This window comes from Rhipicephalus microplus, unplaced genomic scaffold (assembly GCF_043290135.1).
Source record: "Rhipicephalus microplus isolate Deutch F79 unplaced genomic scaffold, USDA_Rmic scaffold_43, whole genome shotgun sequence".
Taxonomy (NCBI): domain Eukaryota; kingdom Metazoa; phylum Arthropoda; class Arachnida; order Ixodida; family Ixodidae; genus Rhipicephalus; species Rhipicephalus microplus.
In genome coordinates this window covers 2,214,158-2,231,668 of record NW_027464616.1, presented here as the reverse complement: position 1 = coordinate 2,231,668, position 17,511 = coordinate 2,214,158, and the positions used below count along the sequence as shown (strand labels likewise).

General features: G+C 48.6%; 1 protein-coding gene across 2 annotated transcripts in view; it reads left to right on the top strand.

Annotated features, from left to right (window-relative positions):
- The window catches only part of LOC142787060 (solute carrier family 35 member F1-like), a 103,194-nt gene that overhangs the window by 72,884 nt on the left and 12,799 nt on the right, over positions 1 to 17,511 (top strand). For both annotated transcript variants that reach the window (XM_075884693.1, XM_075884694.1), the window contains exons 2-4: positions 925 to 1,034; positions 3,141 to 3,334; positions 5,955 to 6,283. In XM_075884693.1, coding sequence (XP_075740808.1) covers positions 925 to 1,034; positions 3,141 to 3,334; positions 5,955 to 6,283 — 633 coding nt within the window. The remainder of the gene's footprint in view (positions 1 to 924; positions 1,035 to 3,140; positions 3,335 to 5,954; positions 6,284 to 17,511) is intronic.

Here is a 17,511-nt window from a genome sequence, read left to right as displayed (position 1 = left end):
TTTTTTTTTGCTAAAAAACGTTGGCGAGTAATATTGTAAAACTAGAAGCAACGCACATACTAACTAAAAACGGCCTTGTAAGCCTTGCAACGCTCCGTTGCAGTTAAAAGGCTACTTTAAACTTCTAGTGAAACGAGAGGTACGCGTGAAGTTTCTGCTGCATTTGTTTTTGTGTTCAGCCGTATGTAAAGTCTGTTTAAGCACAGTAAATTGATTTTAACATAAACGCGGCATTTTTGCAATTGAATTGTACCTCTCCAAGAATAATGAAGTGAGCGGACTTTCAAAAATGTTAGACTTGACAATCGCCCGTTGTCGGAGAAAAGGGCCTTAGAACAGCGGCCGGGACAGTCTTCGGCACGGAAGGCTTTTGAATGTGGATGCGTTTCTGGAGGACAACTGCTCGTAGAGACAGACTTAAAGCATTGTCGTTTACCGTATTATTGTTTTTTATTCCTTCCTTTATAACATCTATTTTCTATCATATCTTATTCTCCTTACGCCCTGCCGCACAGAAGGTTTCAAGATGGTGTGAAAATCGGCAAACCCACCTGCCCACCCGTTCTTTTCCTCCTCTTTCTTCGCTGAGAACATATTTCTCTGGATACTGTACAGCGAACAGCAAGAACTTGCAAGACGTGACATTTCAGAAAAACGTATATTACTGCTTTGCCTGGGAACATAGCATCCGAACAAACATTCTAGCCTGTCGCAGTTATTGCAATCTATACATTCACCCGCTAGATTGAAAACGTCATTCAAAAGGAGAGCAAAAATTTCCCGAAGCCTGCTTCCTGTTTGCTGTTGGGTGTACGCACCGCACACTTTGGCTCCGCATCATTTTCTCTTATCTTTTTTTTCTCTCATGTGTTCCTTGACAAATACTTACTTGCGTCTTCATTTTGATTTCGATTCCCTCTTCAGGGAGGTGTGGAAGGCGCTACTGCTCGGCCAAGTTCTCTCGGGCCTCCTGTGCGGCACTGGAGTCACCAGCCAAATCCTACAGTCGCAGCACAACCTGCAAATCCCCACGGGTGAGTGATACAATCAAGGCTGCTTGGCTCCCAGTCCGTTACAGCAGACGCTAAGGGGCAAGTAAGCGGTTTCCCATCTTTAGCGTAAGCTGCAAGGAACCATTTCGTTACTTTTCCCTAAAAAAAGAGAGAGAAAAAAAACACAGTCACCTTCCACCCGCATGTTTCGCATAACATCGATTTCCAGGGCACGTTGGATCTGCTGAATTTTTAATTTATATTACCAAAAAATCTGTGAGGCCTGTAGTAAGCCGCGCAATGCGTGATACAGTGAAGCTGGTTCTAAAGACTAATCTGGTTTGCTTTTATGCCGTTGCTAGGTGATGCTAGGTTGTTTCTGTGTTGATTCTCAGCGCAGAGAAATTCGAGATCAGTCGATGAATGTCATACGCACGAGATAGGCACATCGTCGTTGGCGTTGGCTTTCCAACACTTAGGGATATCTCCGCAGCCACCGTTGCCTCTCCCGTTTCCTAGCATCTCCTCGCTGTACGTAGTCGGAGTGTTTGGCTCTTGTTTTCGCTTCTCAGCCATTTGTTGGCCTAACTATAGAATATAGAATGTATATAGAATATAGAATGTGAATATAGAATGTTTGTTGACACTTTCCAGCCCACTCCTGTAAAAATCCCTGACGGGATTGACAGTATTGTTAAATAAATAAATAAAATAAAACTGTTGTCTTGCTCATTTGTAGTCAACCAGCGGTGCGTAGTGGTAGTCACCCAATTTTTGTGGCACACACCCGTTATTTACTGGCTAACCTCCTTGTCCTTCCTCCTTCATTTTTCCTCCTGCTCCCCTTCCGTTTTATAATGATGATAGTATTTTGTTACGGGGTGAACAAGGAGCGACCTATGAGAGATGCTGCGGTGTAGGGCTCCGGAAATGCTGCCGCCGTGGCCGAGGTTCGATCCCACGATCTGCGGGTCCATGGTCGAAAACAATAATCACTTGACCACCGTGGCAAGAATTCCTTATTTCAATAGGTCAGCTGCTTGAGCTCCCTTAATTAGTATGCCGTATCACGATTTAATGACTCACTAATGGTCCACTATAAAGCTCCCCCCCAGTCCTAGTTACGATAACACTTGTACTCCGTGATGAGTAACTGTCGTTTTGGCTATGAAGCTTCTAAACAATAATAGATTTGCAAAAGCTACAGTCGCCTGGTAATGCAACGCAGACCGATAGTTCGAAAGAGGAGCAACAAGAAATGCTGGTGTCAGAAGATGAAACCATGGTCGAAGTATTTCGTGGCAGGTACGAGCGTGAGTAGTTCTCCAGAGTTTATATTGAAGGATATTTTTATGATGATGACTATGATGAGCACGATGGCTGCGATGATTAAGCTTCCTCATGACAGATGACCTCTCCTTAATAATTGCTGTCGTCTCACTCATACTTACGTACTAGTAGTTGGCTAAAACGTCGTAGCCATCGGTTGAACTTAGCTATAATGCCCTAACACTTCGCTACAGCCTAGCAAGAACATGAAAGAAATCTATCCAGAAACAACCTTCGCAAACTGTAGTTTACTAAGGTCTACAAATGACCTAGAAGCGACGAGGTTAGCTTGCAGAATTGTCCAGTTTTGCTGTATCAAGTCTTGCATGGCTTAGTGCTCAGTGCAAGCTTCGCCGATGCTCGGGTAGGTGGGACATGAACAAGGTGTATTCACACTTCTAATTGGTCGTACTCGTGCATTGTGCCTGCATGCATTCAGTCTGTCCTGAACGCTACTCGTTCAACGGCTTTTTTTCATATAACGACTCTGGCTTTGTGATGACGGTCGTACACTTCACTTAAAGTTGGTGTTTTTTGTTCCTAAATATTTTTTTTGTTTTAGTAGTGTTTCGTTCTGTGTTTCGCGAAGTCTTTGTTGTAGTAGCGCTTCTACAATGATGAATTTTCATGTTGTTTTTTTCTTATTGAAAAAAAAAACCTTTTAATTGCTGGTTCATCGTCGTCGTTGGCTGTCGCGCTGCTCTCAACCATAATCAGATGGAACTTGACAGATTTGCTTGCGAGTATTGAAGCGCAGTATATAGACACGGCATTCAGCCGTGTTGTTACAACGCCGACGACGCTTCTTCTCGAATTCAGCGCAGAGCTTCGTCAACTACGTGCTGCTGTGTGCGGTGTTCACCACGTGGCTGGCGTGCCGTGGCGGTGATGCAGGCCTCATACCTGTGCTCAGAGCCCGCGGTGGACGCTACTTCCTCCTTGCGTTGGTGGACGTCGAGGCAAACTATCTCCTGGTCAAGGCCTACCAGTACACCACGCTCACCAGCGTACAGGTACGTCCCGTGCGCTTCCACCACTTTACAGTGAAGGCTGTGTATGGCTAGGCGAAACCAAAGCCGTACGTTCGCCACAAACAGTCATAAGAGTCTCCACTGTGAGCGCCGTGAATTACGTCGTTATCTGCGTCGCACCAAAGCATGCGCGCCATTGGCTGCAGCGCCGTTAGGGAAGCCATTGTCTGCGTCGTGCCCAAGCATGCACGCGTGCCATTGGCTGCGTAGTTAGTGACGTCGTTCATCGTTTCGCAGCCGTGCTGCCGAGCTCGCGTGCAGGATCGTACAGACGCCCGACCAGAAGACACGTTTTCAAGAACATCGCTGACAGCTGATGCTTGAGAGAATTCATTTTCGCCGGGCCGATGCAGCAGTGTGGGCACAAGAACACGCATGGGTGGCGAAAATCAAGCAGAAACTGCGCACCGAGCATCCGGCAGCTTACCGAGTTAAACGCAAGCGACTACGGCGAGCCGATGAACCGGCGTTGCGGACAGAGCAGCGTCAGTGAGGCGATGGCGGGAACGCTGTCGCTGGGGACAGTGCCCGCTTCTTCGACTTAGGCTGTGACGTCTGAAGCCACCTGCGGCTGTACGTTTCAGCTTCGCTACTTAACCATCTGTACGGAGTGCTTGGGTGGCGATTTTTTAAGTATATGCACATGTCGCTAAGCAGCGGTATCTTTGCTCACTATCCATAAAGGGCCCCAAATGCCACGTCGGCAGTCACGCTCCAGGTCGCATTTCCATTTAGCTATATTTATTGAGGGGTTTTGTATAGACCAGTTTTTTAATTACTTGCAAGGCGCAGCCATCTTTGGGAGTGATAGCTGATTGCGTGGAACGGACGACTACGCTGTTCTCCACACATGATGGCCGCCAGTGTCGACTCGACATCGTCTGTGATGTAATTATCCCGCGCCTTCTACGCCAGCCTCATATGCAGATGACAACTGTGGTTAAGATTACATATGCTTGTTTTAAACATGGTTGTGAGTGTCAAAACAATCTGGCCTATATAATAGAGGCCTTTTCAATGCGACACATACCTAGCGGCACTCTTGATTCTTTCCGAGATACGTCTAGTCGTGCACTTCCAACTTCCAAGCACTTCCAAGTAGGTACAAAATTGATGGTTATGATTCATTGATTTCAGTTAAGTTTATACATATGAGATCGACACATAATTAGACACAATGACCAAAAGACTGTCCGGATGAATAATAAGAATGAAGTAATGGATCAGATTCACCTCGTCAGTGCGACAAAAAATGAGTTTATCCGAAGTTCAAATAAATGCCAGACAGCCACTACATGACAGGTAAGTCAAGAATTACGGTCGTTTCCTATAGTTGTTTTTCACTGCGATATCGAATATGTCTACTTCAGCAGCGGGGTGTGCAATTGTACGCATCAGCTGCACAGGCACGTCACGCACTGCGTATTTCATCATATGGCTTCAAACGCATTTGCACGGGCTTCTTGAGCGAAAAGCTAGAGGTCATTTATATTTTACTTCGCTTCGATTACCTTGCTGGAGACACCACCATGTTAAACAATAGTTCGACGTACCGTGTTCCAGGACCAATGTCGAGAGCTTTACGTTTCTTTGCTCGAAAAGAATACAAACAAGGAACAAACTAGGTTGCATTTCGAGCCTTGTATTTGATTCTTTTTTACGTAGAAGTGAAGACTGACTAATTGCAAAATGATTAGACATTTTCTTAATTCAATTAGATACCTAAGCATGCTCCCGGGAAACAGTTCAATACACGATAGCGTTAGAGAGCTCGTTTCGCAGAAATTTCAGCGTCGGCGTCGTTTGTTGTGAGCGAAAAATCATCTTGTGCGTGACCGAAAAATTGAGAAAGATGCAAATGAAATGAATGATAAAGGTTCTGAGTCGGGGTGTGGATCGAACCCTGTCGCTGGGGTGGCATGCTGGCCACAGAGCCACGCGTCTGATCGTAGAGACAGCGAAAATGACTTCCTCTGCTTGCAAATGCACTGAAAGTAAGTTTCATACTTTACAGACACACGCTTCTTGTATACATGATTTCACAATACAACATGAATACCGCAGTAATATGCGTGATAAAAGCGTACATTGCCATCTGGCGTCAGAAAATTTGGTTATCATAATGACTTCATAGTTTTAAGCCGGTCCCCACTACATAAGGCACACACATTACTGCGCATATTCCCCAAAGGCCACGTAGCAGGTGCATAGTAAGTTTGAAAAGATTTCGTACACAAAGTGGTTGAAGCACGCACTAGGGACACGATATCGCTATCGCGTTCAACTCTTAAAGGCAAACCTTCAGGATCCCTTAATTTTTAAATGAGGCCTTCTGAGTGGTTGCACAACCTTGTGCACTTGACCCGGTGTTGCACCATTTCCTATATCGGTTCAGGCTGATGCCATCGAATAACGTCGCCAGATGATGTCTTAGAAAAACGTCATTGATTATATCATCAGGGCATGACAGCACAGAATCACTGGCACCCTTTCATCATTCACATGCCTTTAGCTAACATTCCTATTCATGCCGCTGGCGGTCATCGTCAGTGGACAGTCGGTATGGAGTTCAGCCCATAGATGTTTCGCCTTAACACCGCAGCTGCTGGACTGCTTCACGATTCCGGTGGTGCTGGCGTTGTCGTGGCTGGCGCTCAAGGTGCGCTACCACCCGGTGCACGTGATGGGCGTCAGCGTGGCGCTGCTGGGCGTCGGCTGCCTGGTGTGGGCCGACGCGCACGAGGCGTCTCACTCGGCGGGACAGGCGTCGCCCTCGGCCAACCGTCTGCTGGGCGACATGCTCTGCCTCGGAGGCGCCGCACTCTACGGCATATCCAACGTGGCGCAAGAGGCCTCCGTCAAGCTCTGCGGCACCGTCGAGTTTCTCGGTGCGGTGGGACTCTTCGGGAGCGTCATCAACGGCATCCAGCTGTGAGTGTGCTGCCGTTCTGCCATCGGCTGCAAAGCTTTTGGTTGCTCGAAAAAAAAAAAGGCCAAGCGTGTTTTTGCATGGTTGCGCTGCTGTCGCGTGTGTCGACTTCATTTATATATTACGAGCTGTTATTGTGCTGGCGTGCCTTTTGCTTTGACTATGCTGTGCGTTGCACTCAGGTCTGGAGGTTTTCTGTCATTTTGATGAAACGACGAGAACGAAAGTACTTCATTTGTTGAATGAGAGCTATATAGCTTCAAGGTGTCGGTGTTGATGGCAGCAACCACTGCGAATACTGGTCATGCAGATTGCAAAGCATTTCAGTGGTTAATAAAGATGATAAAAAATTGTTTTAGTTTTAGTTTCCTAAAATTGTATTACTGAATGATCGGTAATTGCTATATGGGAGGTACCAGGTTCAATACCCTGTGCCAGTCGGACATCCAACGGTTTATCAAGGGGTGGAGGAGCCACCGACCTGAAACTCGGCTATATCCACGCGCCTATGTCACTGGCTGCCTACCAGTACAACAGGTATACATGCGAACTTCGAAGTGGTGCTACCACAATAGGAAGATTTAGTCTCTTGGTTAAAACGAACACGTACCCCAATATACTCCCACGTTCTACAATACACCCTTCCGAATATCACGATGTGCACCCCTGGTGCGGAGGGATACTAACACTTACACACATTACATACAAATTCCCTCGCGTCCTGTTCCGGCAAGCTTGACGCTCATACAGCTTCCACATTGGTCGTGGGAGGCGCGACTTTCAAATCAGGCATTGGGAAGCCACCTGGTAACCCTGGACCAGGCCCGGTGAGCCGCTATAACCAGCGCAGCTCTAGATTAACGGCGCCACCTACTTTAGTTACTAACAGACAATACTAATAAACGTTATTTATCTCTCTTTAGTCGCTTGAGGGGCACCCCGCATGGGAAGCTAAAGCGGCATGGCAACATACAGAGTTTCTTAATTGGTTTGGTGTTGCTCCTCACTTATGTAAGCGATGATTCATAATTAATGAGCGCGATGATTCATAATTATTGACCGGAGACAAATAATAATTCATGATTGGTTCACAGGTGGTGACTAAAATCTCAAGTAACCTTTGCAACGAGACACGCCGTTCTCGAACGTTCCGTGAGATTACGCTTGTTACTTCTATGGTACGGGTTGTTCGTTACTTTTGTGAATATATTCTGTTCGTGTCTGATACTTAGTGACTGGAGTAATGAGTTTACAAGTTGCCACGATGGGCAAGGTTCCTTCTGGCGTTGCATAAATGATTGCCAGACTGGGAGGGTCAGTGTTGCCAGACTGCCGCTAAATTTGACTGCAAATTTTTTTCTGTAGTTGTGGCTTCTCCGTGAGAATTTGGTGCCATTCACGGTACATTTCGCGAACGAGCGACGCTGGCTGTTTTAATTAACGGAATGAACCGCGCCTAGCAGTAGTCGAGCGTGGCGCTGCTGTGCAATTAAGAGACTGTTTAAATTACCTGAATGAACCCCGCATTACAGAATTCGTTTTATTTACGGAATGAACCGCGCCTAGCACAAGTCGAGCGCGGCGCTGCTGTGCAATTAAGAGGCCAATTTAATTAACGGAATGAACCACGCCTAGCAGAAGTCAAGCACGGCGCACCTGCGCAATAAGGAGGCCAATTTATTTAACGGAATGAACCGCGCCTAGCAGAAGTCGAGGTGCGTTCTCTTGCTGTGTGCGCAGCTGTGCGATTAAGATATCACGTCTCGGTATTAGGGGTGACGGGGAAAACTGAATAGAGTCACAGGAGGTGATGCGCTGCACCCTCCCCCTTACTTCATTTCGTTAAATAAATTGTCCTCTTAATTGCACGGCAGCACCACGCTCGACTTCTGCTTGGCTCGGTTCATTCCGTTAATTAAAACGGCCAGCATCGCTCATGCACTCGCGAAATGCACCGCGGATGGCATCAAACTCTTACGGAGAAGCCACAGCTACAGAAAAGTTTTTCAGCCAAATTTAGCGGCAGTCTGGCAACAACCCCTCCAAAGTCTGGCAACTGATTTATGCAACGCCAAAAGGAACCTTGCCCCACGATGTTGTGCGTGTGTCTCAGTAGCAGCCCGCACTGTGTCCACCTTACTCATTACTACATGCATGCTCAGATCGTCTGTCTTTAGCACATAGTTCTAGTGTTTCTCGTGTTACAGCTGCAAGAACTCGTTCTCACCGGGCGCGTGTCCCCTCTCTCCACCAAAGCTTTTTTCCCATGGCATGCAGAGCGAAAAACGACTATTTAAAAGAGGCGCCCACCCCCGAAATAAAAAGTGCCCTCCCCCCACCCCGAAAGAAAATAATTCGGCAGATCCCACGTACCTGGGAATCGACGTTATGCGAAGCATGCGGAGGGAAGGTGACTGTGTTGAAATTTTTTTATTGAGCGACATGAAATGAAATTACGCTAAATATATGTACAAATTTTGCACGCACAGGCATATGTTGAAGAGTTTTGCAGATGTTTACATAACTAGTTGTTTGCACTTGCGCAACGATGCCAACTGGAACATGCGTGTAACACCAGAAGCTGATATGAAGCGCTGATGCTCGCGAGGATGCTGGCCCTGAACATTGCTACATAAATCAACTTCAGCGCATGGCAACTAACCGCAATTGACGTTATCCCGACGTGACGGCTGTATCAAAGGAGTACGTATGTAATGTTTATAAAATTGGTAGGCAGCACTGCAACCACAATAGGCGTTTCACAAAGATTAGCGTCTATTATAAAAGTAGTTCCGAGACCTGGCGCAGCTCTGTGGTAAAATGCTTCATTGCCACGCAGAATGCTTGGGTTTGATTCCAGCCTAAACCCTGATATTTATTCTTTGCCATCGTAGGGTCGACGCTACCGATGTCGGGTATTTATGAACGTTGGCGCGTTAAAATTGCTCATGTGTGTTCTCGTCGTTCCTGTGTAGATACTAAGTGTCAATCACCTGTGGCACATACCCACAATACCAGCGGCACATAGCGGCCCGTAGGTACACTTTCTGGCGGGAAGCGTTTGACGATGTACGTGACGGGACTGTGACAATATTGATGTCTTGACCAGCGCGTCATATTCTTTAAACCATCTAACCCTCCCATGCTAATTTTGGTTCACGCCAAGGGGGTGATAACGAGAGCACCCCAACGTAAGCGGCTAGATAGATAGATACGCTAAAAGCCGCCGAAGTTCGCTAAGAAATGCTTCGCATTTAAAAAAAAAGCATTACATATGTACTCTTTTGATACAGCGGTCACGTCAGGTTAACGTCAATTGTGGTTCAGTGCCATGCGCTGAAGTTGATTTATGTGGCAGTGTCCAGGGCCAGCATCTTCGCAAGCATCAGCGCTTCATATCAGCTTCGGGGCCGCTAATACGCATGTTCCAGTTGACATCGTTTCGCATGTTCAAACAACTGGTTATATAAACATCTGCAACTTTTCAACGTATGTCTGTGCATGAAAGGTTTGTGCATATATTCGGCGTCATTTCATGACGTGTCGCTCAATAAAAAAAATTGCAACATTGTCACTTTCCCTCCGCATGCTTAGAGGAATGTCGATTCCCAGGTACGTGGGATCTGCCGAACTTTTTTTCTTTAAGTTTTTTTTTGTTCTTATTGCGTGCGATAGTGGTTACGGACACCGATGGCGGCGGCGGAAAACTACGGTACCGCACGTGACCCACGTTGTGAGGATCTCATAACAGCTTTCGCTGTAAAACATTTCTGCCTAGAGAGGGAGAGGAATTTTTCTTGTGGCAGAAAAGCTAGGAGGTCGGCCTGAATCCATTTTCTGGCCTACTGCGCTGCGTTAGACGAGGGGAGGGGGTGCGAAAGAAAGGGAAAAGAGAAAGTGTTACTGATGATGAGGAGGAAGATTGCGATGAAGCAAGACCTTAGATCAATTTATAGTTCTCTTGTCGAGTTCTGCCTGTCGTAAAAACTTGGTTAGCACTTTCAGAATATCGCGCTGATGACGAGGTGGTGTTCCTAGCAGAACTTTTTTAGAAACTTCCTGCTAGGTACATTTCGTCAAGATGGTGGTCATTGAATTTACCTGGCGCGATATATCGTGGGCACAAGATATGTACAGTTGTCTCAGGCCTCACCATTGGGGGCATGGCCGATAACGTGTACGTAACGACGAGTGAATGCCACATTTATTCGTAACCGGCGCAATACGCTTGTATTGCACCTTTTCATGGTTGGCCGTAACCTAATGTGTATATCTAGGTCGAGTTCGTGAAGACGGCGGTGATGGTGACTTGGTAGGGACAAATAGGCTGCCGTAGTTTTACGGCGGAGTGTGTGCACAACAGTGTTAGTACCCAGTCGTGAAAACGTAAGAGCCAATATTGTGGCGTTATTGTGAGCCATCTTTGCCTCCGCGTCGGCTTGCTCGTTTCCGTGTAAGCCGCAGTGCCCAGGAATCCACTGACATGTTATACTATGGTCCCTTTTCGGGGCTACATTGTGTGATTCAGCCACTTTTTGAGCAAGACGATAATATGGCCCCCGTTTAAGCGCCGAATCTATGACAGCAAGTGCTGGTTTAGATTCGCAATATATAGTCCAGCTGCAAGGAGGCTTCGTCGATAAATAACGAATTACCTCGTGGATGGCCACGATCTCTGCCACTGTTGATGTTTTTTGATGCTCTAGACGAAAGCGTTCGCTGGTCTTTAATTTTGGAATGACGGACGCCGCTGTTGAAGCAGTGGGAGACGCAGACCCGTCAGTGAAGACATGTGTGGGAGAGGAATATTCTGTAGATATAAACGATAACGTGAGTATGTTTAGGCCACGTAAGGGTATACGTGATTTTTTCCCCTCTCTGGGAATGGATAGGTGGTGGTAATAGAAAACATTTAATTAAAGAAAATGCGCCAAAGAGTTGCGAAATATTGCACGCTTGTGTGGCAAGACCCTATTCCGTGATGCCAATGGAGTTGGCCGCTGCTCGAGCGCGCCTAACCAAGGAAGGTTGAGCATCCAAGGTCGAGCAGCCGAGCAGGTACTCCTCCCTAGCCTCTCTAGTTGGGATGGGGAAAGGAGGTGAAAAAAATGGCAGTGGCTTAGCTCAGCTATGCCAGGATATACGTAGCGTTAGCAAAGGTTCAGCTGATTATGCTTAGCTTTCAAGAAATCATGCTTACAGCTGTTCCGATGACACACACACGGTATACGTATTATGTGGCACATGTATATTTATTTTGCCGGGCAACTACTTCGGGATCCGATGAGTTAAGCTTCTCTGCTATACTGGACCGTTGAGCAGCATTTGCACTCCCCTTCTCCATGGCTATACCACAGTGGCAAACGCCAGTCAGAGGCGCTATCAAGCGGCTCCAGCGCAGTGTCAGATGGCGACTGCACAGGGAAGGCGTGTGCGTCGGCGTCCATATGTCTACCAAGGCTATGACGGCACTCCTCTGGAAATTGCACACCGGCGGCGGTGAGTCGCGCGCGGCCGCGGCCGAGTGCGAGAGAGGTGCCGGCTCCGGTGCGTGACACCACTGATCGTCTGCGCAGCGCATCGAATTGCGCGCACACCGGCGACGAGCCGCGCGCGGCGGCGGCGGAGTATCATTGCGCATGCGCAGACCAGTGCCATGCGAAATTGGCTCAGCGAGGCCAGTGTAGCTAACGTTACAAAAGAAGGGGATTGGTGGGGCACGCAGCGACGACGTGGTAGGTGTCGGTCAGGACCTGGCAAGTAGAGCGGGTGCCACTGATGTCCGGTAAAAAATGCCTGGCGACCGCCGGACTGAGATAGGTGTTCGTCTCTAGGCGGCGTTGTATTCGCTCGCCCGCCTTTTCAGGTCTTAATAAAGTCCGTGCTGGTACCTCTGCAGATTTCACCGGAGCAAAGCCTGAGGGAATGACGCTCTCATGGCGTGAGATTGCTTTTGCGAAAGTGCTGTCTGGTCGATGGGTATTGTTGTGCCACAGACATGTTCCTCGTTCGGGAGCACGTCTCACAAGATCGAGCCCTGTTTCGACGAACTGTCTCCCCCCCCCCCCCTCCCTGTGCCGCCTTCTGTGCAGGAGAACCGTGCAGTCCGGGGATAACGTCGTTTCCTCCGCCAAACCACTTTGCAGTTCCGGGTATGGCTACGTCTCCCCCTCCGAGCCCGAGAACTGGTCTGAGAAAATGGACCAAAGACGCTATTTAAGGCCGAGCCGGCCCCATGTTAGAAGATTTTGCCCCAGCCGACGTTGTCGTGCTGGCCGGCTCTGTAAAAACGACAACCTGCTACAGTAAACGCTACTTTTGTTGCTGTTTTCCAAACGGATTGCCTCCCTGTTTCACCTTCGGGCTAAGGCTTCATCGAAGTCCGCTCGACGGCTCGCCGCTCTGCGCCACCGCTACCATCGCGACAGAGCAAATTCATAACAGTGGTGGCAGCGGTGGGATACGATATCCTACGTTTGGCACGCCGGATCAGACCCCTGTCCTCAACGTTTTGCTGCTCTGGGACCCGCTACCCCGATCTCAACGGCTGAAAAGTTGGATCGGATCTCTGAGCACGAGGACGACCGCCGTGATAGCGTTTGGCTACGTTGCGACACGCTACCCTGTTCTCATCGTTCGTCAAGCTGGGACAAGCAACCCCGGATCTCAACATTGGCAAGTTGGACCGGATCCCTGAAGGCCTGACACTGTTCGACGGCAGCCACGAGTTGGACCATCGTCGGCTACTTTGGTTGGGTGAGTGCCCAACGTTTACTGTTCATTTCGCCAGACCTCTCTAGCACAGGCAGATGTTAAGAGAGTGTTTTGTTTTGTTTTGTTTTGGTGGTTACAATTTGATATTCACCTACTTTAAACCACGAGATTAGTTTTAGAGTAAGGTGAATATCAGCAGCAGAGCATCACGAGAAACGAGGTCGCGATGGAGCAGTACCTTGTGGGGGACCTCCTCGAAATTTGTCGAGCCATGGGGATTTCCACCGGGTCCGCTAAAACAAGGGAAGCGATTCTCGAGGTGATGCGGGCAGAGAATGTGACGGCCGAGGAAGCTGACGAGTTTTGGGAGCTCATCTGTGAGGAACAGCAGAAGGCCGAAGAAGCTCAAAGGCATGAACAATGGAAGGCCGAGGAGAGCAGAAAAAGGAGAGAGCATGCTCTCAGAATGAAAGAGCTTGATCATAAAATTGAAGCGATTAAGTGGCAGCGAGCACAATACCGACTCGGACTCTTCAGAATGGACGAGAACATCGTGTCTTTTCTCCTTAGTTTTGAAGAGGTCTGTGACGATGTTGGTGTTGGCCGAGACTTATGGTCGGAGAAGCTTGCTACGTTGCTTCCGTGCAAAGTCGCAAGCGTTTTGGAGCGCTTATCCGCCGAGGAAGCGCCTGACTTTGATAGAGTTAAATACGCTTTGTTCTGCCACTTTGCTGCTCTGAGTGATGCCGACTGCGAAAGTCGAGCATACAAGTACAGCACTGAAGCGCGCAGCAAAGCGCTAGAAATTGAGGCCCATCGCAAAGCGCAGGACGCCGATGTGCGTCAGAGAGAGCGAGATGAGGCTCGGCGTAAGGTGATCGAGGCGGAATCGCGTGAAAATGAGGCTCGCCGAAGAGCGCTAGAAGTAGAAGCGCGTCAAAAAGCGCGTAAAGAAAAGGCATGCCGAAAAGCTATAGAAACTGAGGCCCGTCGCGAAGTGCAAGCCGCTGAAGGGCGTCAGAGAGAGCCGGACACTGAGGACCCTCACGAGGAGTTAGGGGCGGAGGCCAATCGGAAACCTCAGGATGCGCGGCATAAAGCGCTACAGAATAAAGCTCGTGAAAGAGCGGAAAAGGCCGACTTCGAAGGCGAGAGAAAAAGGGCTATCCACGACAGCGATAGACCCACACCGATAGATAGCTCTGTAAGCGTGTTGGTTAGCTTCAAAGTCATCGGGACTCCCGTTCCGTCACAGGCAGAGACAGCTAGCAACGGGCCCGAGGGAACGCTAGCTAGCAAATCGGGAGCTTCGACTCAACACAAAGAAGGCAGCGCACTTGAAATTAGGTGTGTCGAAGCAGCCCGCATTCCTAGCCTTTCCGTCAAAAGGAGGCATCGGCGAAAGCGTAGCACGGAAAAGACGAGAAGCGTCAAACATGCTAAAGCAGTTGTTAAGTGCCGTGACGTCTTCATTCGAGACGCCACGTTCAGGGCTACGCGTAGGATCGCGAAAGGGTTCTATAGGAAATGTTTGAGGCTCATACCATCACTGAGACCGAGATTAGGCGGGAAGCACATGAAGAAACACCGAATTTCAGGGAAATTCGAACGCCGAGATCCCCGCCTGGTCTTATCCTTTTCACTGCCGCGTAGATGCAGGCAAGTGGGGAAACGTTGTGAGCGCTTGAGCGGTAACACGAGCGGTTGTTCTCCACCATGGCGAAAAGGTCGCTGGTCGAACCGGAGGGGTAAACGACGCAGTGCAGGTGCTGCTTTTCTTCGACCTAAGTGGGTCGGTGCTACTAAGTTCGGCGAACAAGTTGGTTCGTCGTCCCATTGTCCAGACCGCAACCCTCGAAAGCTGTGGAGTGCGCGACTCCCCAGAGTTCGTCTGAGATAGTGCTGCCTTACCCTAATAACTTTTTCTAAGAATAACTTTTTCTAGTTGTGTTGCTCGCCGATGAGGAAGCAATGCGTTTGAATTTTTATAAGTTTTACTTTCCTTCTCGTAAAAGAAAAAACTGACATTGCTATGTTTGTTTCATTATTTTGTTTTCATAATATTTCAAAAGGTAACAGTCAGTGTGTTTTGTTTTAACAGAGAAGGCTGAGTAAAAACTTCTGTTTAAAGTACCTTCTGGGTTTTGCATTACGTTTAAGTATGCACGTAAATGTAGATCAACTTTTCACTTTGTTTTGTACAACGCACGCAAGTTTGATTTTCAGTCTTATTTTATTAGTTTTTCAAGCGTGCTTACTCTTGTCGTGATGATCGTTGGCGGCGCGCATATAATGATTGCTTGTAGGATGACGAACTTTGTTATGTTTAACAGTCGGACACTTGCAAGCGACGCCAATGTGCGTGATTCAGAATTGCTTGGTATACTAAATTGTAGTTTCGGTGCTAAATTGAGCAATCCTTAGAAGCTTCGATCGTCCAGTATCTGCCTAAATCACAATTGAGAATCGCTTGAAAACAAAAAAATTCTGTTTGGTTTAGCAGTGTCCTGCACTGTAAAGGAGTGTCGGCATTGTGTATTCCTCCCGAGATTCGTTGCTCGTGATGCTATTTGTTAGCCCAGCGTAATCTCGAGGAAACATTTGGTTCCTGCTGGTCTGGCGATTTGATCAGCATTTGGAGGGTGCTTGCTTTGGCCGGAGTGGTTCGCCTTTGTGTTCGACTCCGTCGTTCCAGTGAACCTCTGCAGGCCTATGGAAGTCTCAACGGGCGGAGAGAGTGGAACGGCTACCGATGGTCAACCAGCATCCCTCCTTCCGAGCCGCGCTGACGGCTCAAAACTCCGGCTGCATTGTCTGGCGGCGGGGGTGCTGTTGTGCCACAGACATGTTCCTCGTTCGGGAGCACGTCTCACAAGATCGAGCCCTGTTTCGACGAACTGTCTCCCCCCCCCCCTCCCAGCGCCGCCTTCTGTGCAGGAGAACCGTGCAGTCCGGGGATAACGTCGTTTCCTCCGCCAAACCACTTTGCAGTTCCGGGTATGGCTACGTCTCCCCCTCCGAGCCCGAGAACTGGTCTGAAAAAATGGACCAAAGACGCTATTGAAGGCCGAGCCGGCCCCATGTTAGAAGATTTTGCCCCAGCCGACGTTGTCGTGCTGGCCGGCTCTGTAAAAACGACAACCTGCTACAGTAAACGCTACTTTTGTTGCTGTTTTCCAAACGGATTGCCTCCCTGTTTCACCTTCGGGCTAAGGCTTCATCGAAGTCCGCTCGACGGCTCGCCGCTCTGCGCCACCGCTACCATCGCGACAGAGCAAATTCATAACAGTATGCACTGTCGATAAAGGATAACGATTGTGACGGGTCAACAGTCGGAGATATACTCTTGAAGATTCGCATGAAAGATATCGCTCTATTGGTGTTATGCATGCTCCCGCAATGACTCCCATCGTTGAAGTACAGCGTGGCAGTCCAAGACATGTTCTCAATGCTTGAGCTTGCGAGATTTGCTGCCTACGCCTATGAACGAGATCACCAATGGGAACAATGGCACAGCAGTCGAATCATGCTTAGCCCTTTTGTATTTCGTGGGTTTTTTTGGATTGTTCGCACTTCTTTTGTGTTCATGCTTATGAGGATGATGTTAGTGATTGTTCTATCATTACTTTCAGTCCGTCGTATATCTCATTTGAGCAATGTATCCTAGACCATTTAAAAAAAGAAAAAAGAAAACGTAACGTGTGGCAAATGTCGGGGGACAAAGTTTACTATCCGGCGCACTGTTTGCGCGAAAGATAATGAGAAACGTGGTTGTTATGGGAACGGGGCTGTCATTATGGACTGAAAGGCAGCAAAGAAAGGTACAACGTCCGGTGGCGTGCACCGCGTTTCGAACAAGCGAGTTGTTCGCCACCGGAGAAGTCATTTGCGATTTTCGCTTCCTCTTTGGAGGAATCGTAGGAAGGTGGGGAGGTAGAGATCTGAACCTCTGCGCTGCACCGGTGGATGCTAATTAGGGAAGCCCTGTGGTCATTACAACGGTTGTGTGTCGCACCTCTCGCTGCTACCATGGTGGTGGGACTGTCGTTAGCGCGTCGGCCAGCCGAGGCGTGCCCGGCCTGCCGAACGTGAGCCCGCCGCTTCCGAACCGTCAATGCGAATCCACGCGGTCGTTAGCGAGCGGTGCGACGCCGATTGGGTCCGTCATGAAGGGCGCGGCTGGTTACCGGTGGAGGCGAGTCAAGAAGCGTGACAGTGACTGAATGGCGGCACGCTATACAGAGACGGGCGGGTGAGCGCTTTGTTGTAAAAGGACGAGGAAGCAGACAAACTCATTGCGTTCGCATGCACGAACAAAACACCCTGACGTGGTTTTGCGGAGATGCATTGAAGGTTCTTCACTGTTTATTTACTGATCAATATCGTCAGACGTCTGAATCTGTTGCTGCTGCCACGATTGGTGAGCTAGCTGGAGTGCTATCGACAATTTTCGAACAGCAGAAGTCATTCAGGAGGCACAGAAATCTCGGTAGTTTTCTTGCGATAGCAATTACAT